Here is a 26,321-nt window from a genome sequence, read left to right as displayed (position 1 = left end):
TTCTCCCTCTGCCCCCCACCCCCACCCCCGTCTCTCATGAATAAATAAAACCTTAAAAAAAAATCTATCTTTAGGAAAGATCCTAAATATGAAAAGATTGCTAAGTGTATTACAGCTTCATGCATATAGTAAAAAAAGATCAAAAACAATTTAAATGTTCAACACTAGAGAACTGGTTAAGTAACCAGTTATCTGTCCATTTCGCTGCACACTTAGCTGTTTAAAATGATAGTCATAACAATATGAGAAATATGCCTTTATCATATAATGTTAAAATTGCAAATACAATAAGTAAAATTCAAAGTAATATAACCATTTACATAGCAGTACCAATTGCTGGGTAGTATGCTAAATGCTTTTCCTCTATTAACTCATCTCGTCCTTACAATGACCCCATGAATTATCTTCATTTTACAGATAAGAAAACTGAGCACTTCATTTTCTTTTTTTTTTTTTTTTTAAATGTTTATTTATTTATGATAGTCACAGAGAGAGAAAGAGAGGCAGAGACACAGGCAGAGGAAGAAGCAGGCTCCATGCACCGGAAGCCCAATGTGGGATTCGATCCTGGGTCTTCAGGATCGCGCCCTGGGCCAAAGGCAGGCGCCAAACCCCTGCGCCACCCAGGGATCCCCAGCACTTCATTTTCCAATAATTCCCTGTCACCAACTCAGTTCTGACACTATCTGTAGTTAGCACAGACCCCACAAGTTAAGGGCTCAGTCCCACAAGACTGTCCCCACTTCAGATGCCAGCCACACCTGGGACCTCCAGGGTACATGCACTTCCACCTGGCCAGCTGTAAATTTAGAGGTTCCATGACCATCCCTACCACCCTGATTCCAGTAACTCACAGAATTTGAAAAACTGCTCTGCTTATGATTACAATTTTATTTTTATTTTATTATTTTTTAAAGATTTTATTTTTTTATTCATGAGAGACACGGAGAGAGAGAGGCAGAGACACAGGCAGAGGGAGAAGCAGTCTCCATGCAGGAAGCCTGACGTGGGACTCAATCCCAGGTCTCCAGGATCACGCTCTGGGCTGAAGGCGGCACTAAACCGCTGAGCCACCCGGGCTGCCTCTATGATTACAATTTTAATATATAGGATATAACTCAAGGATAGCCAAATGAAGAGAGGCAAAGGAGAAGGTATGGGGGTGGGATGGTGTAGAGCTTCCACATCCTCTAGCTTTCACCCTCCTAGCACTTTAGTGTACCCAAACCTCATTATTTTAGGGCTTTAATGGAGTTTCATTACCTAGGCATGGTTGATTAAACCATTGACCTCTGATTAAACTCAATCTTCAGCCTCCTCCCCTCTGGAGGTGCAGCCAGACCCTTCTTTGAAACTCTTAAAGGCTAACCTGGATTCATCTCATTAACATAAACTCAAGTATTATTGACAGGGGCTTATGGATTACACTTCTATCAGGAAATTTCAAAGGTGTTTGGAGCTCTGTGCCTGGAACAGGGGGCAAAGACCAAATACAGTTTTTATACCACAGTGAGGCACAGAGAGGTTAAATAACTTGTTCAGGATCTCAATATGTGATGGCTGAGATTCAAAATTTTTTAAATTTATGGTAGGAAATAACTCCAAAATGCTTAGAGGTGGGATCACATTAAAATATTTTTATATAGGATTATAAATTTATACATAAAAGCATCATAGAAAAATCTAGCCTTAAAACAATTTGGAGTAGGGACCCCTGGATGGCTCAGTGGTTAAGCATCTGCCTTCAGCTCAGGGCACGGTCCCAGGGTCCTGGAATCAAGTTCCGCATTGAGCTCCCTGCGAGGAACCCTCTTCTCCCTCTGCCTATGTCTCTGCCTCTCTCTCTGTGTACCTCATGAATAAATTAATAAAATCTTTTAAAATAAATAAATAAAAATAAAACAATTTGGGATAGAACTACTCCTTATTTGACAATCCTAAAGTCGTGGAACACTAGAGCTGAGGGACTTTTTTTATAAATGAGGAACTATGATCCAAAGAATGAGATTTGCCCAAATTCATACATTGGGTTAATGACATAGCTGAAATTAGAATCTGGCTCACCTTATTTTGTTTTAAGTCCATCTCATTGTTCTAGAAATCAGATACATGCTCTTCTGATCTGTGTTTATGTAGGTCAGATACAGGCACAGATTGTGTAGCGTTCATATCTTCACAATCATAGCCCTTTACTCAGACTTTCGGATTTTATATAGGAATTTTCAGCCCTGCCCTGCACTGAGCCTCCAATTTTGGCTAGGAGGAGGGTACCTTTTGGATTAAAGGCCCAGATGAGACTCTTTAAGCTGCCTCCCTGACCTAACATTGGCCTCCAAGAGAAGATAAATGAAAGTATGATCTCCTTTTTCACCCTTTTCCCCAAGTTACTGCAAAGACTTCTCCATTACAGGGCTCTGTGGACTGCCCCACTCTGGAATTTGAGTATGGAGATGCAGATGGGCACGCAGCAGAGCTGTCAGGTGAGACAGAGATGGGTCTGTGGAGAGTGCAAGAATAGCCAGGAGGAGAGGGCAGGGGTCTGTGATCTCCCCTGGCAGCTTGCTTGTTCTCCACATTCCCTCTTCTCTCCAACCTCCAGCAGTTAATATTTGTTTGCTTTTACATTTCTTTCTGTGAATTCTCCTTTGGCTCCAGTATTCTCTACTTTTTTTCTATCACTCTTTTATGCTCATCCTTCTTAATTCTCGTTGGTGCACTCTCAAATCTGTTTTCTTTCCTTCTTTTTCCCATTCCTTCTGTTTCTTTTCTCATATTCACTCGTATCTGCATGCATGCCCCCTTCTTTCTGCCACCCTTTCCCTCCCTCTGTCTGGATTTTAGCTTAGGCTAAGTGTGATCTCCTCACATTAAGAGCCTCCATGTTACACGTGCTATGAATGCCAGTTATTAATAAACGAGCTTTGGGTGGAGATGGTGTGAAAATTAAATATTCTGTCACATGGAAGTGACACTTTGAGACATGCTTTTTCAGGGAAAAGAGACAAGGACTTTTAAAGAAGTTCTTGTGAATAACCACAAGGAATAAATTTTGTGATGAGTGACAAATAGAGAACTGAGTTTAATAACCAACAAAGGATTAGAATTCCAAATAATATAAATATATTTCATATATATGTATATGCATGTGTATATTTATGTATGTAGAGAGAGAAGAGAGATGTACAATAGATAAATAGAGAATATGAATAAGAATTCAGAGAATAGAAAACCATATGGTCAATAAATATATGAAAAGATGTTCAACTACATTAGCAAATGAGGAAAAGAAAATTAAAATAATGAGATAATTATTTCACATTCATCAGACTGCAAAACTTAAAAGCCTGAAGTTTGTGAGGGTGCTGAGAAATTAGTACTTTTATACACTGCTTGGCATGTGGGAGCAGAGTATAAAACTGCAATTTGGCCATATCTAGTGGAGTTGAAGATGCATACATATTATATGACCCAGTGATTCTAGATGTATACTTTAAAGAACAGTTGGGCACAAGAAAACATGTATAAAGATGTTTTTATTTAAAAAAAAAAAAGATGTTTATTGTGGTCATTGTGAAAAATTTAAAACAATTTAGGGAAATCGATAAACTAGAATATCAATATAATAGGCTACCACATAGCTGTTGGAATAATTGATTTATATCAATATGTTTCAGTATCAATAAATGTTAAAAACCTAGTGTTCAGAGGGGAAAAAAGCAGTGACAAGGTAATTTATTCATGCCTCCCAAAAACTGCTTAAACACACAAAATCTAAAAGATGTTTCTGGAAAGTCTAGTTGCACACTTGATTGAGAACAGTGTCAGTTAAGTAAATGGATGTGCTCATTACACTGTCATGTAAAAAACTATTGAAAGACATACTAAGAAGTGTTCCTAAGAAAAAATAATATATATAATATCCTATTTGGGTAAAAACCTTCCAACACAACGTCATGTTGTTCACAGGTATATACATATGTAGTAAAAGTAGAAAAATAGACATGTGAAGCATACACACCAATTTCATTAAAATGTTTAACTCTAGAGTGGGGAATAAGATAGACTAAGAAGGAAAAGAGGACTTTAGATGTCTGAAGCAAATATAACAAGTGTAAACATTTGTTTAATCTGGGTAGAAGATACATAGGTATCTTATGTATGCTATATTTATCTATATGTGAAAGTTCATTAACTAAAATTTAAAAATAAGAACAAAAGTTTAGTACCTAACAGCCTTGCTCCATTTTCTGACTGTGCTTTTAAAAAACATATGCACACCACCCACTGAGCACTGAAGAATATCAGAGTCAAAGATGGGATTTGCTTCTGGTCAGTCCAGGATTTTGGAACTCAAGACTCAAAAGCCCTGGCTACCAGACAAGGTGTTTCTCAACCATCAGACAGCTGGCTGGAACATAAGTGAATTTCCCTTTGTGAATTATCTGTGACCTAGTTAAATTTCCAGGAAGGGTCTCAGGGAACAGAGGTTTGAGGAAATCTGTTCTGTCACCTATTGACTTCTCAATTCAATTCTTCATCCTCTGTAAGATAAGAATACTTACTGATACAATGTTCTAGAGTGTGTGTCTATATGTGTGTGTGGAGGAAAGGGCATTTTCATTTCTCATAAGCTCTCTGCATTTTGTATTCAGAGACTATTGTTAACAAAGTTAGATTTTCTTGAGCATAAGCAGCCCTTTGGCAACAATGGCTGCCTCTTTGTGGTTTGATGCTGTATCTACCTGGATGGCTTTGGGCAAGAACCTAAACTTCTATACCCTTCGAGGAAACTCAGCAGGGAGAGAATGAACTGGCTTCAACCCCAAAGGTCCCTCTAACACATACTCTGGTTCCTTGAATAGCACAAGGATCTTGCCTCTAAGTTTCAGGCATTGTGTTGCCCATCTCTTCCCTAGAGACAGGATAGTCTCAGTCTGGGTTGACAATCAGAAAGTGCTGCAGCCCTAAGAAACAGGAGTGATGACAGTAAGCCCTCTCTGCTCCAACCCTTCTGGCCCTCACCAAGTGTTGAAGACTGCCTTCTCTGCTGTAGCAGCCAGCTGGCAGGAGGAGGACAGGTTTGATGGTTTAATCACCCAGGGACGCAAGTGGCTATTTTTAACTGCTCCGATAGGGAGGAAGCTGGCTCTGGATTGAATTGGACACAAGAATGTGTTGGAAGCTTTAGCTCTTTCATGCCACTCTCTCTACCCCAGGCCCCTTCTATAAGTGTCTGCTAAGTGTTTGTAACTCTGTCCTATCTTTCCTGCCACAGAATTATATAGCTACACTGAAAACCTGGAATTCACCACTAACAGAAGGTGCTTTGAAGAAGATTTCAAGACTCAAGGTGATCCCAGAATCTTATACATAGAGACCTGCTTTTCCCTCCATGATATCCCAGTCCAATCTAGAAAAAGCCCAAAACAAAGTATGATTCTTCTTTATCCTCTCTGTAACCACTTCTCTATCCCTCCCTGTATATGGGACACAGAGTTTCCTACATCTCAAGTGGAGAGGCCATGGAATGGAAGCAGGAGAAGCCTGAGCTGGGTCCTTTTCATTGATATAAAGGGCCTAGAGAGAAGAGGGATGAGGACTGGGCTGGTGCCCTGCTGTCTGGTTGAACCCTGTACCTAGTGTAGTCCTTGACTTTTAACATTCAATCCCTGCCTCCAACTCTGTGTCACTCCTAATAGCATCTAATAATATTTCATGTGCCCACACTGATCCTCTCAGACCTCCACTTCCTTACTTGGTCAGTGAATTCAGTTTGCAACTCAACAGATGTGTGGTGAGTACTATTTTGTGCTCAAAATAGTGAAAGTGAGTTTGCAGTATCTTCAAAGAGATTATAGTCCAGTGGCAGAGGGGAGGTGTGTACATCACAAAACTGACGCCAAGAGGAAAGTGGTAAGTATCATAAGAGAAGTAAAAGGTATCTTTGGGGGTTTGGAGGCAGAGGAGTATCTTGGGGGACAGAGCTTCTGGCTGGAGCATTAGTGGGAAAGAGGTAATTTAGTATAGGACCTGTAATGATAAATAGGAATTAGATATGTAGGGAGAGAGGGAACCCCTTGAAAAGGCAGAGAGAGAAGCCAGAATAGGCTCTGTGTAGAGAACAAGGGAATATGGAAGAAGAGGCTTCATTTAGAGTGGGTTCAGCCAGAACTTTGGGGGTCCTTTACTTTTCTAATCTCTTATTCCTTCTCATCTAAATAAGGAAAGCTTTTGAAGAGAAGAATTTGGAGGCTGGGATTAGAAGTAGACATGTTACCAGGAGCCTTTCCAGGAAGGGGAGGCAGAAGCTGACCCTGGATCTGTATGGCCTTCTGTCTCCAGTGCAAGGCAAGGAGTGGCTGGAGTTGGAGGAAGATGCCCAGAAGGCCTATGTGATGGGACTCCTGGACCGACTGGAGGTGGTCAGTAGGGAACGGCGACTGAAGGTGGCCCGGGCTGTTCTATACCTGGCCCAAGGCAAGTGTCCACCTTTGCCAGCTTCAGATGGGTAAACACTGGGGAAAGAAATATTGCCATAAAAAAATAATAATAATAAAGAAAAAAAAAGAAATATTGCCATCAGGACTAGGATGAGGCAAGCCATGCTAAGAAAGCAAGGTCCCTACCTCTCAAGGACAGATCTTATCAAGTGCTAGAAGTAACCTGATGCTTATAAGCAAGTTAAGGAGATAGTGGTGGGTACTATTCTGGATCCCTTGGAATTGGCTTTTATCTTACCAGGCATGGCAAGATTTCTTATAAGGTACTTTTTTCCTTCATGTGGGCTATAATCATATGTGGAGAATACTTAGCAAGAGAGTCTGTGTGGCTAGAGTTGATGATATACCACCAGCTGAGCATGAAGGCTTCTTTCCTCAGCTATGGCACTGACTTCTACTAAGAGGAGACAGTGGGGTCCTGCAGATTCACACATGGACCCTCTGTATTATTTCTCTTTGGCATTTAGAGGGTTCAAGCCAGCATAGCAGCAGGAGTGGATGCAGTGGGTAATTGGGAGATGATCAGAATTCAATGAGATTAATTAAGGAAGCCTTCCCAGAAGAGACCTATTAACCATTTGTTGGAAAGAGAAATGAGATAACCTAACTGGAATAGTAAAAATAGGCCCTGAGGTCATAACAAGAGGACTTTTGGCAGAACTAACTAGCTGGGAGCAGTTTTATAAGAAAACAATAAATGGACAAGAAAGAGAGTGGTGAAAAGACAATAGCAAACGAGGCAGTGCCCTAACTGCATCTCTTGGGTCTAGTGTTCGGCCAACTTCCAACTGCTAGTACCTTTAACTTTTTACCTGAAGGCTTTCTCTGCAGTCCATATAGGGTAGCCAGGAAGTGCTAGGAAATTAATGTGCTCCCCTAGTGCAGTAGCACTGATCAATGAATGACAGGAGTTATTGGATAAATAGCCCAACTATTTCACTCTTGGGTGGGATGATTCTGAGGGTTGAAAAACCTACTGTTTCCCAGAGCTTCCTCCATCCTGGATTTCAGCTCTTGGCTGCCTTTTCTTCCCTAGCTTAACTTCCCCACTTCTCTACTAATGGTTCCTGGGATCATCTTCCAAATAAACTACTTATATTTGAATCCTCTCTGGATCTGCTTTTCAGGGAACTCAAACTTAAGACAGGCCAGTGATAAGCACATTGGACCTGACTCTGGAGACTATTTCTCCTCTTTCCTGCCTCATTCAAGGAAGTTCTGGGGGCCCTTGTCCTACCTTTGTCAGCCTAATTGTTGGTCAGGGTGTTGGAAAATAGTCTTAAGATCATGGGGCAGAGTGGAAAGAACTGGATACCCCTCTTACCCTCAACCCCACATGGCAACTGTCTGGTTCTTTAGGTACTTTTGGGGAATGTGATTCGGAGGTTGATGTGCTACACTGGTCCAGATACAACTGCTTCCTGCTCTATCAGATGGGGACCTTCTCTACCTTCTTGGAGCTACTCCACATGGAAATTGAGTGAGAAGCCTTAGGGGAGGGCTGGCCTAGATAAACCCCTTCCTTGAAGGGTGTTTCATGTCCTATACTGATTCCCTCACTATAGAGACCTCTATGGGAGCAGTGTCTATTCACACCTCAGTCCAAAGCTTATTGATGGTTTCCCTTTATCCAGCCATCCTCTCTGATATTTTGTCCTCCCTGAGGTTGGGAGGACAACATCAACAGCTTCTGCCCCCACTTACAGCTTCAGTCCTGGGTCTTAGGGCCCTACCCTAGATGGGTTCCCTTTTTATCTAAACACCTCAATTCAGCCTAACTCTGGAATCCATGAAGGAAATTGTTTTACCTGGAAACATGACCCAAGAGGGACAGGATCAATTTCTGTTGCTGTACCCAATTCTTTCCCTCATAGGTCACAGCTCTAGAGGTGGCCTTATCTGTTGCTACCACTGTAGAGATCCCTCATTTTATCTCATGCCTATTATCCAGAAGTTCAAATAGGGCAGATTACAAGTGTTGCTTAGCATCTATTTTGTGTTCAGCATGGTACTAGGCACAGTGTGGATTATAAGAGGAGGCATCATCACAGACCCTGCCTTTGCCCTTCACCACAGATAAGGGTTAACAGAGATGGCAGAGGAATTCGGTGGGCTCCTTTACCTTAGACCAATTTCTTTTAGCTACATAGCCAGGGAATAGCAGAGGTTTTATAAGTTCCTATTCTCTCCCTCGTCCCCATGGCAGCAACAGCCAGGCCTGTAGCAGTGCTCTTCGGAAACCAGCCATCTCCATTGCTGATAGTACAGAGCTCAGGTAAGTGGAGCTGGCCCTGGGATTGGACAGGGGATAGTTAGCAGTGGGTTACCAGATACACCTGGACTGCTAATAGTTGCTAATTCCACTGGGTTGGGCTCCCACAGAGATCATCCCTGAGGTTTCTGGCTACAGGTTGGGAGCTGCTTTGGGAATCTCTTGTAACCCTTCCATAACTCCAGGGTGCTGCTGAGTGTCATGTACCTATTGGTGGAAAATATCCGCCTGGAGAGAGAGACGGACTCCTGCCGGTGGAGGACAGTGCGGGAGACCTTCCGCACTGAATTGAGTAAGAAGTGGCAACCTGAGGAAGGGTAGGGATGAGATGCTGTGCTTCCACATAGAGACAGACAGCTTTACTTCTTTCCTTTCTCGCTCCCTCCCTCCTCTCTTCCTTCTTTCCTTCCTTCATCTTTCAGAATTAGCATCTATTCTTTTAGGGCAGAGCTACTGTGTGGCAGGCATGAGGACCTGGCTTGACTGCCCTTGTGTCTGAGTTAGTACCATCATGTGTCATTTCTATGCCTTGGTTTCCTTGGTTATAAAATGGGGATAGCTGTCCATCTCCCAGTTCATCATCAATCTCACATGAAAAAATGAGTTGAACCACCTTGAAAATATTAGTTGATATTGTCATTAGACAGGGATAAGATATGAAGGCCTATGGGATTTTTAAAATAAATCCATTGATGTGGCAAAGTGAGTTGTGATCCATGAGATGCATTAAGTCCTTCAGCCAGAAAGCAACATCTTTATTACTATTACTTGTAGTTTGGTATCCACCCTCAAGCTTGGGAGCTAACCAATTCACCTCCATGGCCTCACTTCCTATCCTTTCCCTCTGGGGACTCTCTAAGGCTCCTTCTAAGGTACAAGTACTCACATTTTTTGGGTGACATGAGAGCCTTCCTCACTGTGTCCAGAAGTAGGGTTAAAGGGGTAGGGTTTCAGCGCTCATCCTCACTTTCTCACTTCTTTTCTCCTCTTCCCCAGGCTTCTCTGTGCATAATGAGGAACCTTTTGCCCTTCTGCTTTTCTCCATGGTTACCAAATTCTGCAGTGGCTTGGCTCCCCACTTCCCTATAAAGAAGGTCCTGCTTTTGCTCTGGAAGGTGGTAATGGTGAGTGGCTGATCTACCCTCCTCTCCACTCTCATCCCATCAGATCAGATCATCCCACTCCTCACCACCTCAGTTTCTTCTAGTCTGATTCCAGAAGGCTGGAGCTAAGACTGAAGAATAGGACAGCTGTTAGCCAATGGAGGGAAATAAAATGTTCTTTGTCAGAGTAGGTTACCTATTTCTGTTGGACTAACAGGAGATGTCACTCTATGAGTTGGGGTGTCATTGTGCTTTCTCATGATAGAACTGACATTTCATGGAAAGAATACTGGTTGAGAGTTGAGAGATCTAGCCTCTGCTGATACTGAGGAACCTTGGACAACTGTCTGTGCCTCAATTTTTCTAGCTATAAAATGTAGGGCTTACTGCCTGCCTTCCATCTAGATAAACTGAGGATTTGCTTTAAAAAAAATGAAGTCCTTGGGGCACCTGGGTGGCTCAGTCAGTTAAGCGTCCAACTCTTAAATTTTTTTTTTTTAATTTTTATTTATTTATGATAGTCACACAGAGAGAGAGAGAGAGAGGCAGAGACACAGGCAGAGGGAGAAGCAGGCTCCATGCACCGGGAGCCCGATGTGGGATTCGATCCCGGGTCTCCAGGATCGCGCCCTGGGCCAAAGGCAGGCTCCAAACCGCTGCGCCACCCAGGGATCCCCAAGCGTCCAACTCTTAATTTCAACTCAGGTCATGAGCTCAGGGTCGTGGGATTGAGCCTTGTGTTGGGCTCTGTGCTCAGTAGAGTGTCTGCTTCTCTTCCTCTTTCTCTCTCCTTCTGCCCCTCCCCCTGCTCACATTCTCTCTCTAAAATAAATAAATAAATCTTTTAAAAACTGAAGTCCTTATAAGTGTATGGTACCACTTTGTTCCTAATTATTAAATCTGATCCTTCATCTCTGGCTCTCACCCCACAGGACTGGCTAAATGACATACCCTCCAGAGCAAGCTTCATAGGGGGGGAACTACCTTTTGACTGCAGAACAAATTGAGTGACTGAGGCGTTATAGCATCTGGATGTGCTCCTTAAAAGGGGGGATACAGCTTTCCTTTCTTTTTCTTTCTTTTCTTTTTTTTTTTTTCTTTTTGTTTTTCAGTGGAAGCTCCCAGGAGTCCCTTTCCTAATTTCTGGTGATGTTTCCAGTGCTGAGTCAGTAAATAATGCTTTATCCTGATGCCTGAGCTCCTAAGACTGGGGATAGTAACTGCATCTTATTTTATTACTTCCTAGTTAAGAACGGGACTCAGGGGGACCAGAGATTGTGGCTCTTCTCCATCTACATGTCCCTGACTTTGTTCCCCCTGACTTTCCTCTTTTACTTTTCTCTGCCCCTTTCCTGTTCATATCGTAGTTTACCCTCGGTGGATTTGAGCATCTTCAGGTTCTCAAAGTACAGAAGCGGGCAGAATTGGGGCTGCCTCCACTGGCTGAAGATAGTATCCAGGTGGTGAAGAGCATGCGTGCTGCCTCCCCGCCCTCTTACACCCTCGACCTGGGGGAGTCTCAGCTGGCACCACCACCTTCTAAGCTGCGAGGCCGCCGTGGTTCTCGAAGGGTATGAACTAAAGCAGACAGTGGTGTTTTGATACTAGCTGGCCAAAAATTAAGTTTCTGAGCTAATCTGGATGTGGTAGGAAAGGGCAGTAAATGGATTTAACTCATCTGCCTCTGGTTGGCCCTGTGACCAACCTGAAACCTTTAAGTCTGTACTTTGGCCTCTGTCTCCAGCAGATTCCTGGGTTATCATGATGTAACACTGTGATATCACATCATAGATCCATATCTTGCTACAGGGTCATTGGCCTAGACTTGGTATGCCTGGAGTTCCCTAGCATCCTGGACAACAGTTAGGGTATAATCCTGAAGATAGGGATCCAGATCACCTGAACAGGGTTCCCAGCATATCCACTCACCTGGGGTAAGGCTTTATCACTTTATTGACAGCAAGAAGGTTTACTTTGAGCTAGCCATGCTCTTGTCTGGCCCTGGAACCAGAAGCTTTCATTTAGGAGATGATTGATTAGTGTTCTAGGTATAATCCGCATCCCTGGAAAGGTCAGAATGACAAGCTACCCTAAGACTTGACCATGTACCCACGAACTCCCCTCTCTGAAATACCTGAGTTCACCAATTACAGGTGATAAGACCAGACAATCATGTTCGGTAATCTAGTCTACATAATCTGTAATGTGATTTTTTTTAACCTTTATTTTTTGTTTTATAAAGTAATGCTTACTCGTTGTACAAAATTTGGAACAAATATAAAAATGTGAAGAAGGGAGGAAAAAAGAAAATCACCCACAAGCTTAACAAACCAGAGGCAGTCACTGTTAACTTTTTGACCTATTTCTGTCCAATGTTTTTTTCTTCAATAAAATTTAAAATTCCAAACTTGCTTCTCTTTGCCTAGTAGCAAGCCTCTGTCCTCCTCTTCCTCAGTCAGCCAGCTGGTGTATGCTCACAGAAGGCAAACTATTTGAATGTTCACCTAAACAGAGCATAATTAGGAAGGAAAGTGCTGGCAAAAAAAAAAAAAAAAGAAAGAAAGAAAGAAAAAGGCATCCATGCTGTCTGAAAGCTAAGTAACTGACTTTGGGATTATCTATGCTTTGTTCCTCAGCTATTGGCTTGGTTGCCTGAGAGGTACTTGTCTTGGAATTTGGTCTCCTGGAGATACTAGGGTGAAGGTGGGGAAGGGGATATTCTTATAAGAGCTGGGTTGTTACACCATATCCTGAAGTCTAGTAACTTATGGGTAGAGGGTGACCTCAGAGAAGGATGCTTAGAGTGAGATCTCTGTACACTTTCTCTCCACCCTTCCAACACCCTCCTAGCAACTCCTCACTAAGCAGGACAGCCTGGACATCTACAATGAAAGAGATCTCTTTAAGACTGAGGAACCAGCCACAGAGGAGGAAGAGGAGTCTGCTGGCGATGGAGAACGAACCTTGGATGGAGAATTAGACCTGCTAGAGCAAGACCCTTTGGTGCCACCTCCACCCTCACAGACACCCCTTTCTGCTGAGCGGGTGGCCTTTCCCAAGGGCCTGCCTTGGGCTCCAAAGGTCAGGTAGGTTTGATAACTCGGGAGACCCTGAGCTTTGGGATTAGAATCACTGAAGACCCATGGTGCTGTGGTCTAAGTGTTCAATTCTCAATAAGCTGGACTAGAAGTCAGAACTCCTGGGTTTGAAGTTTCCTCTGTTAGCTGCTGTCTTCCCCCACTGTTCTAATCCTCCAATTGGATTAAGAGCCCAGAAAGGTTCGGTCTCTCAAGGTTTGCTTTTTTTTTTCCTTTTCTGGGAATTGTCTCTCCACTGCCCTTTCAGACAGAAGGACATCGAGCACTTCTTGGAGATGAGCAGGAACAAATTCATCGGATTCACTCTGGGGCAGTAAGTGACTAAATGGTCAGAACTGGCTATAGAGCGATTCTTAGGGGGCCAGGGGAGTGGGTGGTTGGAATGAGAGATGTTGCCTGATAGTCATAGTCTAATCCAGAGCCACTATGGGCATCTCCTAGTGACTTTGTGCTGGTACTATGGAATTTTTTTCCTTCCAGTTTCCTGGAAGAACTCATGTTCTTAGCCAGGTAAATGACTTGAGTGACAAGTTAATTCCCTCTTGGGCTTCAATTTACTCATGAGAGTGTTGGATTAGATAGTCCCTAGGGGTCCTTCCTGTTTTGTTTTGTTTTGTTTTGTTTAAGATTTTATTTATTTATTCATGAGAGACACACACACACAGAGAGGCAGAGACACAGGCAGAAGGAAAAGCAGGCTCCATGCAGGGAGCCCGATGTGGGACTTGGTTCCAGGACTTTAGGATCACACCCTGGGCCAAAGGCAGGCGCTAAACCGCTGAGTCACCCAGGGATCCTTAGGGGTCCTTCCTGTTTTAATGGGCCAGAATTCCATGAAGAAGCAACATGGTTAGAACAGATCCAGTCTTCCACCATTTCTCCTACCTCATGAATTCTCACCCTGGTTGGCCTCTATAAAACTGAGAAAGAAAAACAAACAAACAAACTGAGATGTTACTTGTTACTGGTGTTTCACTGTGGTTGGGGTACATGCCCTTTTAAGGAACCTACTCCTGACAAAGTAAATCCCCAAAAGACTATACAAAATCCTAATCCTAACACTTCTATGTGGCATTGTTCTTTTTGTGTCCTGAAGCAATAATGGGGGGGGGGGGGGGGGGCTAGAAGCTTGCAGAGAAAGATCCAAAATACTGTATATTAAAAATGGCATGGGGCAGCCCGATGGCTTAGCGGTTTGGTGCCACCTTCAGCCCAGGGTGATCCTGGAGGCCCGGGATCGAGTCCCATGTCAGGCTCCCTGCATGGAGCCTGCTTCTCCCTCTGCCTGTGTCTCTGCCTCGCTCTCTCTCTCTGTTTTTAATAAATAAATAAAATCTTTAAAAAAAAAATGGCATGGTCCATATAACTCCAGAGGATATCAGTAGTTCTGTATAGTTGTTGTTGTTTTTATTTAAATTCAATTAATTAATATATAGTGTATTATTAGTTTCAGGGGTAGAGGTCAGTGATTCATCAGTAGTTTTCTATAGTTTTGATGCTTATGATCTGTTATATCTCGCATTTCACAGGGACACAGATACCTTGGTTGGATTACCCAGGCCCATCCATGAAAGTGTGAAGACTCTAAAGCAGGTGACCAGGGTGGGCTCTCAGTCTTCAGGAGTAGGGAGCCATCAAGGCAAGTTAGATTACCAAAGTCCTGGGTGTTGGCTCTTCTACCAGACACAATTTTAACCAATTATTCTATATTGCACCTTCAGGCATTTTGACCAAAGAGGAATAAATTACATCTCTTCCTACTTAACCATTTTCCTACATTCAGATAGATGAAAAAGTTGTCCTTTCTTCCTCTCATGCCTTTTTCCTTCTCCCACCCTGCTTTCTCTCTTCTTCCTCACTTCCTTTCCTCTCACTTCTTTGTCCCTATAGGGCCACTAACTTCCAGAGGCTCAGGATTAGTAGCAGTCTGCTCTGTATCCAAAGTATATATAAGCACAAAGAGTAATAATCATCTCTTGCACAGGCCTGGAACTCTCCCTCATTCCATCATCACTCCATACACATGCACGCAAGCATACTCATATGCAACAAAAGTCTCAGGGTAGTGGTTACAGGGGCATGGGCCTGTTCTTCACTTCCCCTTGCCCTTTGGTTGAAGATAAATACTCAAGTATTTTCTGCTTTTCAACAAATATGGGAACATAGAATAAACAGAAACACTGTATATGAAGTCTGGGCTCAATGTTAAGGGTGCAAAGATAAATAAGACTCCTTCCTTCAAAAGGTTCATGTTCAATTTGGCGTGACAACCTAAACAACACATTTCCTTATCATTGAGGAAGTTAAGCAAGAGGCTGGTACATATGTGATTGGGGCCCTCAGTATCTTTTTCTTTTTTTAAAGTAATCTCTACACCCAACATGAGGCTCAAACTCAAAACCCCAAGATCAAGAGTCACACATTCTTCAGACTGAGCCAGCCAAAACCCCCCTTTTTATAATTAAAAATATATATATATATTTTTAGTAACTTCAGCCTCTTAATTGATGTCTTTTCTTCCTTAGCACAAGTACATCTCCATTGCAGATGTTCAAATCAAGAATGAGGAGGATCTGGAAAAGTGCCCCATGTCTTTGGTGAGTCAAGGGGCTCCTGCACAGGAGAAAGGCAAAAGGAAATCTGTCTGCAGTGCTGTCACAGAGCATGTTCGCATGCTGCTGGGCTCTTACTGTATGCCAAGCAAGGCAAGGTCCCTACTTTCATGATACTTTAAAGTTAGAGAAAAAAGAAAATAAATAATTAAGGAAACAAGAAGACTATTGAGAATGGGAGATACAATGAAGAAAAGTTAAATAGGATGATATGATAGAGGCATCTATCATATAATAGACTACTTTTGATTAGGCAGTCTGGGTAGGTAGACCTCTGAGAAGGTGACAGTTAAGCTAAAATGTTAGGTATGGGAAGGAGCTGGCCATGATATCAGGGGAAAGAGCATTCTAGGCAGAGGGAATAGTTTTAACAAGAGTAAGAGCAAGCTCAGAGTATTAGGGATAGTGAATGAAGGCCTGTGGCTGGAGCACAGGGATAAGGGATAGGGTTGTATGAGATGGAGTCAGGATGGTGGCCTGGGGCCACTTTACACGGGACCTGTAAGCAAAGATAGGGAGTGTGAAGTTGTTTCACAATACAGAAGTAAGCCCTTAGAGATTTTAAGCAGGGGAGTGACAGGATCTGATTTATATTTTCAAAAACCATTGGCTGCTGTGTAATGACTTTACCAGAAAAGAGTAGAAGCAGAGTGATCAGTTAGGGAGCTCTTAAAATAGTCAAGGTGACAGATGATGGTGACATGGACTGGGGTAGTAATTACGGAAATAGGGAAAATTGAATGAATTTGGGTTATATTTTGGAGGTGTAGCTGACACAACTTACTAGTCAATTGGATTTGGATAGAGAGGCACAGAGGAGAATCAAAAATAAGAGTCATATGCCAACATGGGGAGTTCTGTTTTATCAAGGGTTCTATTTTGGTCATACTCAGTTTTACATATCCATTAGGCAGCCATGCACATGAGCAGTCATGCAATTGAAATATATAAGTCTAGAGTTCTAAGAGAGGACTGGCCTAGAGAAATAAATTTGGGAGCTGTTGACTTAATGGACAGTGTTAAAAGCCATAGAATTGGCTGAGATAACCCAGGGAGAGAATAGAGGATGGAACCCTGGACAAAGCCTTGGGACACAGCAGTTGTGTTGAGGGTGGAATGAGTCAGGAAAGGAGCCAGAAAAGAAGAGTAAGGGAAACTCAGTGAGGTAGGAGGGAATGTGGGAGATTGTGATAATATAAAAGCTAAGAAAATTTTCAAGGAGGGAGTGATCAGCTGTGTCAAATGCTGCTGATAAATGGATAAGACCTGAGGTGCCCATTGGGTCAGGTAACATCCAAGTTGGAATGTGTTGAAAAAAGAATGTAAAGAACATAAAGAAAGGAGATAGGTGGTCAACACAGACAATATATAGTTTTATTGTAGAGAGGATAAAAATGGGATGGTAGCTAAAGGAGGATGTGGGATCAAAGGAAAATTTTATAGATAGAAGAGTATGTTTATGTATATAGATATTAGAGTACGTTTGTGTCCTAAAAGAGATGATCTGGGAGAGAGGAGACAATTACAGAACTGATGCATTCAACAAAACAAAACGGTGAGAGATCCCCAACACAAGTGGAGGGTTGGCCTTTAACAGAGCACAGGCGGTGCATACTTCATGTCAAGAAGGAAAGTAGAGACCCTGGTAGATTTGGTGTTGAGAAGATGAAGTGTCTGATTGCCTCTGTTTTCTCCATGAAGTATGAAGCTGGGTTAGCAACTATTGAAGGGTCACAGAGTACGGGGATTGGTTTGAGGACAGGGGAGAAGAGAAGGTATGAAATAGATCTTTGGGGAAGCAGGTTGCCTTCCTGCTCCCCCAGAGATCTACTGCCTGAGTTTATTGAATGCCCATTTAAGCAGCAACTGAGTTATGTGGGATGGCAGAGGCCAGATTCTTTCTCTCTGCCTCAGGATCTGCAGGCAATGACCTTGCCCAGGGATAGAAGTACCTTGTGGGAAGAAGAACTGAATTGGCCAAAGATGACAATGGCCTGAGTAGCCCCTTGAGCACCAGACGTCCTGGTCCCCTCACTCTGATAAAAGGCTTAGATGGGGTCATCAGAGGACAAAGAGAGTTGTGGATGAGGGTGCTGGTCATAAAGGAGGAAGGGATGTAGTAGGGGCTATTGAAGAAAGAAAGAAAATAGTTTCTACCTAAAAGTTTCCCTGCTAATACTCCATCCTGCCTCTCTTGGCCATGGGTTACCCAACTCCCTTTCAACTTTCTCTACTGAGTTACCTACCTTTTACTTCAGAGCATTTCAGAGCTCTTGGATGGCCTCAGACTGACACCACAGAAAGTACTTCTGTGTGGGGTGTCTGTTCTAGTATCCCAGGCATACATGCACCCTGACTTAAGCCCGTGCATGGCCAGAAAAGCAGTGTTTTGTGCCAACACCGAGATAGGTGTTCTAACTCCTGATCCAACATGTGATGGGGCAAGAAGAATTCTGGATTGATTTCAGGTAATGGGAAAACCAGAATCATAGATTGTCAGAGCTGGAATAGCCCTCAGAGGACATCAGACTAGCCTAGTAATCCTAAAGAAGAGGAAACTTAAGACCCAGAGAGGGAAAGTAATTTACCCAAGGTGATAAAACGAATCATTAACACAGCTGGATAGGAACCTAGCTTAGTGCTCTTTTCATGCCACCCTTTACAACCAAGAAAACATAGTCTTTGGTGAGCTGGAAAATGGCCTGGGCAAACTGTGTGTTTCCTGTCATAGGGGGAAGAGGTGGTACCAGAGACACCATGTGAAATCCTCTACCAGGGCATGCTCTACAGCCTCCCTCAGTACATGGTAAGGAAATAGCTGGGCCAGAGCTGCCCTTCTCTGCTCCAAGGAACAGACAGCTGAGAGCCATTTCAAACTGAGCTTTCCATTATTTGAGCTTGTTCCCATGAGGCAAAATATTCTCTAACACGTTAGAATTCTGAGCACTCCTCAGGGCTTCTCCAAGAAGAAGGAAGATTTAGCTGTACTCCCAAGTCCTTCTTTGGGAGGGGCAGAGAATAAGGTTGGGTCCATGCAGGATGTACTGGGGGCCCTCCTTCTAAGTAAGTACCCTCGTCCCTCTGAGACCATGGTCTGTGGTGTCCTAGATAGCCTCAGGCTGCATGGTGAAGATGCTGATCGTCAGGGTTAGAGTTTCCCCTAAGGGATAGAGAAAGTGAGTTCATGCTTGTATCTCTCACCTTATTTCTAGGCATTGCCCCTCTATTCTTTGCATCATCTTCTTTAGAAAGAACAATCTTTTATTTATTTATTTATTTATTTATTTATTTATTTATTTATTTATTTATTTATTTTTTTTATAATAGTCACACAGAGAGAGAGAGAGGCAGAGACATAGGCAGAGGGAGAAGCAGGCTCCATGCACTGGGAGCCCGATGTGGGATTCGATCCCAGGTCTCCAGGATCGTGCCCTGGGCCAAAGGCAGGCGCCAAACTGCTGCGCCACCCAGGGATCCCTAGAAAGAACAATCTTGAAGCAGAATAGCCTGTAAGCTTCCTTCTGGCTCCTTAGCCTCACAGGCAGGCCTCTCAGGACTGGGCACCTGTTTACCCTTCTGGAGGCTGGGGAGATTTGATTATTGAGAATGAATATAGAAGAAGGCATTAAAACACTTCTTATAGGGCTGTTGAGGTGTGGAAAAATCGCCTTGTTGAATGGGATGGACAGAGATGGATCTCCTCATTTTCTACTTCCTAGATTGCTCTGCTTAAGATTCTGCTGGCCGCAGCCCCCACCTCCAAAGCAAAGACAGACTCTATCAATATCCTGGCAGATGTCCTGCCTGAGGAGATGCCGTGAGTGCTTCAACTGAGTTGGCTGCTGAATGCACTGTTTTGTCTACAGTGTCTCTCTAGTCCCTACCCCACCTTGATAACACTCATAGGGATTGTATCCAAAGAGATCTTCTCTCCCCCATCAGTAGCTCCTTTGCACTGCAGTGCTCTCTGCTAGGTTCTTTTTAGCTCTAAACTGAGGGTCTGCAGAGCAACATCAGTGCCAGAGACAGGTTGCATAGGTATGTGGGTGGACATTGCCAAGGGATGAGCTTGCCAAAGGAGAAAGGAAAACAGAGAGAGAAAGGAGCTTTTTTCTAAACAGACTCGAAGTAGGGACTCTGGGAGTTTCCCTAGCGCAGAAGTTCAGATCTCCCAAGCTCTGGCTCTCCTGTATATGTTGTCTCTGACCCAAATACTTGGGTCCTTGTAGGCTTCTCTCTAAGGCTGCTCTGCACTGACTCCTCCTCTTCCCCATTATAGCATTACTGTTCTCCAGAGCATGAAGTTGGGCATCGATGTGAACAGGCACAAGGAGATCATTGTAAAGAGTATCTCTGCCCTTCTCCTGCTCCTCCTCAAACACTTCAAACTGAACCATATCTACCAGGTGAGCAGCCAGCAGCATTTCTTCACAGGTCTCAGGTGTTTTCTAGGCCCTGTCTCACAAAGAGGGGGTGATGGGGCCTTTGTAGTCCAGTTGAATATCTTTCAGCCTTTTCTTGGTTCTTCTCAGGGAATTCATATACCTGTTGCACAAGCTTGAGTGGGGTTATGGAGTGGGATGTAAGGAACTGTTCTAGACAGGTACAGATGTCTGTGTCCTTTGAACATTATCCAAGGGTTATGAGTAAGAATCCTTGGCTTCTTGGGAATGTGGCCAGCCAGCTTTGAAACAGCACAAGATAGGATTCAAGCATTACACACACACACACACACACACACACACACACACACACAAAAGTGGGGGAAAAGTATGTTGAGAATTTTTCTAACATTTGAGGTATAATCCTGAATAAGGCACAGTTTGGGCTCTTAAGGGCTTTGAAGTCTTATAAAGGACATGGATATATAAATAGGTAACTGTGGAATGATAAGTGCGTGATACAGATAAGCACTGGCTGGTTATCCTACTTGCTGTGGAGATGAGGTGACTTCTAACCTGAGTCCTAAAGAAACATGTTAGTCAGAATATGGGAGTCATCAGGGAAGGAAGATAGGAAGCATTTCAAGCAGAAATATTAATTTGTGAAAGTCCAGAGAAGAGAGAGTAAAGTACCTTTGGAAACTGATTAAATGTTCCTGGAGTTCTCCCTGGGGAGGGGGGGGCGGTGGGGGAGATGGGGAAGGCCTGGTGATACATGGAGCTAGAGAGGAAGGCAGAGAGCAGATCATAATACATATGATAGCACACAGTTATTGAGTACTTATAATGTGCCCGTTACTGTTAAGTTCACGTGGGATCTCATTTAATTCTCTTAACCCTATGAGATAGGTCTTATTTTATGTCTGTTTTATAGATGAGGAAACAGAGCCTAAAAAAAGGTTAAGAAGCTGTTTCTCCACGAAGGCACTGTTTGCCATACTCAGGAGTTTGGACTTGGTACTGTGGGCCTTGCCAAGATATCGGGGAACCTGGGGGCAGGGGATAGATGGTCTCTGTGGTGAGAACATGAGGAGGACAGGAGGCTCTTCATGATTGCTCAGTGTCTTTGCTCCATATTCCTCCTAAAAAGCCTCCTGCTAGAACAGCAGGTTCTCAGAATACACAGAAGCTCCTGCAGGGTCTGTGTCCATGCAGGTTTACTATATAATCAGGATATTTCTCCACTGGAGTACATTCAGAGACATCTTTGGGTGTGTTATGGGTGTCCTGGGTGCTCGCACTTCTTCTGCCAGTGTTTGCTGAGCAACAGCATGGCTGGGAGGAGTAGAGGTGAGTGGGAGATAGTGTTTCTAGTAGAAAGAACAGAGAATCGTGGATATGTTTTTCTGTCTGCTTCTCTTGGTGGGCAGTATGTGGATCAACAGCCAGACAGGTGGGTGGTTTGATGGGCCTTGCCAATGTGTGTCAGTGTCAGTGAATCCCAGCAAGGCTACAGACAATCTCAAATTGAAAAACATTTTCTATAACTCCGTAGTGGGTATGTATTGGCTGCTCCATCTGGAGCTTTGGAAAATACGCCAGGTCAGCTACTAGGGAGAAAATATTTGAGTAGCAGAGAGAAATGAGCAGCACAAGCGGACTCCTTCCCTCTAACCATACACCCAGGGGTAGAGGGCAGCTTGGCTGGCTGCCATGGCTACTTCTTGGTGATCAGGAAAAGCTAAGGGATTTAAAACAGCACAGTTTTCTGCTTTTTTCAGCCCAGTTTCTGTACTGTCCCAGCAGCCTGGGTTCCAGATCTGGAGGCAAACTCTCTGATGCTCCTCAGTGCATCACAGGCAAATTCCAGGTGATACCACTCTAGGATACTATCCACTAGGTCTTCCCAGATACAAAACCCCATCCAAATTCAAAAGAACAAAATGGAGCCTCTATTTCTAGTGTTTAGCCCATCAAAGAGATCTTGGACTTATTCTCAGTGCAGTGTCTGTTGGCCGAAGGGCTCTTGTTGATTCATTCATTAAAATACTGATATTGTAAGTATAGGGATAATATAGTGAACCAGACAGACTTATGCTGGAGCCCACATTCCAGTAGTTCACTTGGTTACTATGTGCCATATCCATCCTGACTGAGTGATGCCAGCAGTTGCTGGGAGTAAGCTGCACCTGTTCCTGCTATGTCAATCATTGTTGAAACACTATGAGCCAGAGGTTTGGTATGGAAGACAACTCTCTCAGGGAGCCTTCCTTTCTTGTTGAGCTTAGGAACAAATATCACAGCAATTCCTTCTGTTTATTTGGAGTGGGATTTTATTTCTGACTTGTTTATGTTTTGTGCTTTTGGTAAGGTGCTTGCAACATAACACACACTGCAGATTGTCCTCCTCTATGCAGGATGGACTGGCTGATGATGTTTCTCCCCGCTTCTCAGACAGGAGGACTGATAACACTAGTGGACAGTGGATATTCTTAGGAATGGATGTTAGAGTTGTACTTGCCTTTTTTTTTTTTTTCATATGTACCTTCCATTCTCCCCCACATAAGCAGCCCTTTTTGCTTTTATCTTTTAACTCAGTTTGAATATGTATCACAACATTTGGTATTTGCCAACTGCATTCCATTGATCCTGAAGTTCTTCAATCAAAATATCTTGTCTTACATCACTGCCAAAAACAGGTATGGACTCTGGACAGGTTTATTTCAGAGATCTGTTTTGGGATGGGTTGAGAAATATAAATCATCTCTGAGACTTTCAGATCTCCTTGTGTCCCTAGGCCCTTCTATCTTAGAGCTGTCACTGTCAAACTTCATTTCCTTGAAGTGTTAGTTGATGGGATGTGTGGTTTGGTCTCTTCACAGAGGTATTTATATTTTAATGGTTTTGAAAACTGAAAAATTCACAACTCAAATAAATAAACTGCAACAATGAAATTTTAACCCTATGGCAGAAGGATCCAGAAGATGTTTTTTTTTGTGAAACAGCCCTCTTATCTGACCAGCCCTGATCTTAGTATAAATCATAAGTTGAATCAATTATGTTACTTTGTAAACTAGTGTTATACCAAATTTGTAACTAAAGGTAAATAATAGATCCTTACTTAGATCAATTTGTAATAAAGCAAATATATGGTATTTTATTTAATCACTTTAGTAGTGGTAAGAGGTATTACAACAAATTTTATTCTCATTTCACCAATTAGGAAACAAATCCAGGGAGATTAATTGACTTGCTCAAGACTAACATGCTAGTGAGACCACTTAAGTAAGCAGCAGAGTCAGGATCAAAACACAGATGGTTTTCTGGTCACAATTGCTATAAATACAAATTACTTTCCACTCCTCCAGCCAAGTGGGGACTTGGGGGGTTACAAAGTAAATCCTTATTCTTTAGTTTGCTATTTCCACAAGAATTAGAAGCATGTTAATTAGAGTTTACCAGGGGCAGAGTTCCTATAGTAGAAGTAAGAAGGCTGATCTGAGTACTTGGGGTGACTGGAGGGGCTCAGGGGATAATGCCTCACCAGTCTTGTCAGTACTGCCTGAAAGTCACCATGGAGAGGTAGCCTACTTATATGTAGTTTAAAATACACAGAGGTGGGATGCCTGGGTGGCTTCACAGTTGAGTGTCTATCTTTGGCTCAGGGCATGATCCCGGGGTTCCAGGATTGAGTCCCACATCGGGCTCCCTGTGAGGGGTCTGCTTCTCCCTCTGCCTATGTTTCTGCCTCTCTCTCTGTCTCTCATGAATAAATAAATAAAATCTTTTTTAAAAATTGAGTAAAATACAAAGGGGTTGGGGGGAAAATAAATTTAAAAACAAATAAAATAAAATATACAGAGGCATTTGGGTGGCTCGGTTGAGCATCCAACTCTTGATTTCAGCTCACGTCATGAGCTCAGGGTCATGGCATCGAGCCCTGCATCAGGTTCCTCACTGAATGGGGAGTCTGATGGAGATTCTTTCTCTTCCTCTCTCTCCCTGTCCCCCAGGGACATAAATAAGTCTAAAGATTTATTTACTTATTTGAGAGAGAGAGAGCACAAGCAGGGTGGAGGGGCAGAGGGGAGAGAGAAGCTAGTCCCAGCTGAGCAGGGAACCCCATGTCAGGCTCGATCCCAGCACCCTGGGATCATGACCTGAGCTGAAGGCAGATGCTTACCCAACTGAGCCACCTAGGTGTCCCTAAATAAATAAATCTTAAAAAAATAAAATAGACATACACATATGGAACCTGAAGTTATGAGACCTGCCATTTGTTAGTTACGTAATCTTAAGTAAGGAAACTTTGGTTTTTTTGAGCCACAGTATTTTCATGTTTGTGTTTTTTTAAGATTTTATTTATTAATGAGAGACAGAGAGAGAGATTGAGTAGAGACAGAGGCAGAGGAAGGAGCAGGCCCCATTCAGGGAGCCTGCCATGGGACTCAATCCTGGGTCTCCAGGATCATGCCCTGGGCTGAAGGTGGTGCCAAACTGCTGAGCCACCAGGGCTGCCCATATTTTCATCTTAAAATTAAAATAATACATTCCCTGATTATATCAGAGTTTTTATATATGTATCAGTTAAGATAAACATACGTGAGTCCTATTCCACATTTCCAGTTAGAGATCCACCCTGGATCAATCAAGTATGGCTGGGGTTCAGGAAATAAATACCCACCCTCCACCCTGGTCCTGGAAGGGGAGGGGCAAAGAATCTGATAGGTGTCCATCTGGTTCCATTTGGAATTAGAAGAGTGGTAGTGCCAGACTACATCATTTACTAAGTTTGGCCTAGATAAGATAGTCATCTTCTGTACCGCTTATAAGCTTTACTGTTGCATGATCCCTGAGAACTTGAAACACCCATCACCCCTTATTGCACCTTTTCCTCATGGTTCTTACAATCTAGATAGATATTCTAGAAACATGTAACTTTATTTTTTGCCCCCTTAGGCTAGAATTCAGTTCACGGAGGATGGAACAAATCCATCTTTGATTTTCCACCCCCATTTCCTGGTGCCAGCACCTACTTTGCCATGGGCTTTGTCTGTGGGTGGTGGGTAGATAAGTGAATAAGCCAGCCAGGAATGTTTATCATAATGGAGCAGTTAAGTATAGAACTGGCAACCCTGGGAGAATCTAGTAGAGTGAATTAAGATGATGAGCAATGTTATAGGTATATCCAATGCCCTTGCTTCTCCTACCTTGGTTCCCCTAGGTCATCATTGTGGATTTCTTGGACAAAGGTAAACATTTCTAGGTAAACAAATTGTTGCCTTTTGCTTGGATAGAGTTTTGACTTTCGAAATGTAGAGACAGGTCCAAGAAACCCCATACTCCTCTTCATGGCCCCTGCTTTGCCAACATCCTTTATCCATTTCCAACTGTACTAGTTCAGATAGATTGGTTATAAAACTTATGGAATGTCAGAACCAGAAGGAGCATTAGATATTAGCTAAATTCTGCATTGTACAATGAAGAAGAGAGAAAAGGAAAGGAAGAACTATAATTTTAAGTAACTATGTGCTTGTCATAATGCAGTGCCTCATTTCCCCTACCTACTCATGCGGCTTCCCTGGGCTCACTGCAGAGCCTCTAGCTCCCTTGTAGTCCTGCACTGTCACTTCTGGGGGCAAATGCTATTACCAATCTTTTTTTTTTTTTTTGAGAGAGAGAGAGACCGTACATGAGTACAAGTTGTTGAGGGGGGCGGACAAAGAGAGAAAGAGAATATCTTAAGCAGATTCCATGCCCAGTGCAGATCCTGACATGGGGCTGGATCTCATGATCCTGAGATCATGATCTGAGGCAAGATCAAGTTGGATGCTTAACTGACTGAACCACCCAGGTGCCCTAATGCTATCACCATTCTTGAGCTACTAGATTGGCCCTGCCGCAGGAAGCTGCCTGTTTTAAGCTTCCTTCAAGAATGCCTTCCATGGGGCAGCCTGGGTGGCTCAGCGGTTTAGCGCTGCCTTCAGCCCAGGGCATAATCCTGAGGACCCAGGATCGAGTCCCGCATTGGGCTCCCTGCATGGAGCCTGCTTCTCCCTCTGCCTGTGTCTCTGCCTCTCTCTCTCTCTCTCTCTAATAAATAAATAAAATCTTTAAAAAAAAAAAAAAAAAAAGAATGCCTTCCATGATCACTTCCCAGAGTTCCTGGCTTTCAGAAGCATCTGGTCAAGAATATAGGAGAGGTCTTCATTTCATCCTCATGTCCACAGATTGTTACTAAGTGGGTTAAGTTTGGGCAGCATCTCTGGGAACACAGTTCACACATATACACAAGCATACACTTAAATGCAAAAACAGAAATGCACACATGTCCCTACTCTTTAAAGAAGAGAG

General features: G+C 43.1%; 1 protein-coding gene across 1 annotated transcript in view; it reads left to right on the top strand.

Annotated features, from left to right (window-relative positions):
• Positions 1–26,321, top strand: part of STRIP2 (striatin interacting protein 2) — a 49,041-nt gene that overhangs the window by 4,533 nt on the left and 18,187 nt on the right. The window contains exons 2-17 of the mRNA XM_038556544.1: positions 2,411–2,480; positions 5,276–5,350; positions 6,343–6,477; positions 7,860–7,980; positions 8,707–8,775; positions 8,958–9,064; positions 9,769–9,896; positions 11,243–11,446; positions 12,726–12,961; positions 13,221–13,286; positions 14,503–14,566; positions 15,499–15,570; positions 18,317–18,391; positions 19,305–19,402; positions 19,865–19,991; positions 22,566–22,666. Coding sequence (XP_038412472.1) covers positions 2,411–2,480; positions 5,276–5,350; positions 6,343–6,477; positions 7,860–7,980; positions 8,707–8,775; positions 8,958–9,064; positions 9,769–9,896; positions 11,243–11,446; positions 12,726–12,961; positions 13,221–13,286; positions 14,503–14,566; positions 15,499–15,570; positions 18,317–18,391; positions 19,305–19,402; positions 19,865–19,991; positions 22,566–22,666 — 1,748 coding nt within the window. The remainder of the gene's footprint in view (positions 1–2,410; positions 2,481–5,275; positions 5,351–6,342; positions 6,478–7,859; positions 7,981–8,706; positions 8,776–8,957; positions 9,065–9,768; positions 9,897–11,242; positions 11,447–12,725; positions 12,962–13,220; positions 13,287–14,502; positions 14,567–15,498; positions 15,571–18,316; positions 18,392–19,304; positions 19,403–19,864; positions 19,992–22,565; positions 22,667–26,321) is intronic.

The sequence above is a fragment of the Canis lupus genome, chromosome 14 (assembly GCF_011100685.1).
Source record: "Canis lupus familiaris isolate Mischka breed German Shepherd chromosome 14, alternate assembly UU_Cfam_GSD_1.0, whole genome shotgun sequence".
Lineage (NCBI taxonomy): Eukaryota > Metazoa > Chordata > Mammalia > Carnivora > Canidae > Canis > Canis lupus.
This window is presented reverse-complemented; position numbering and strand designations above follow the sequence as displayed.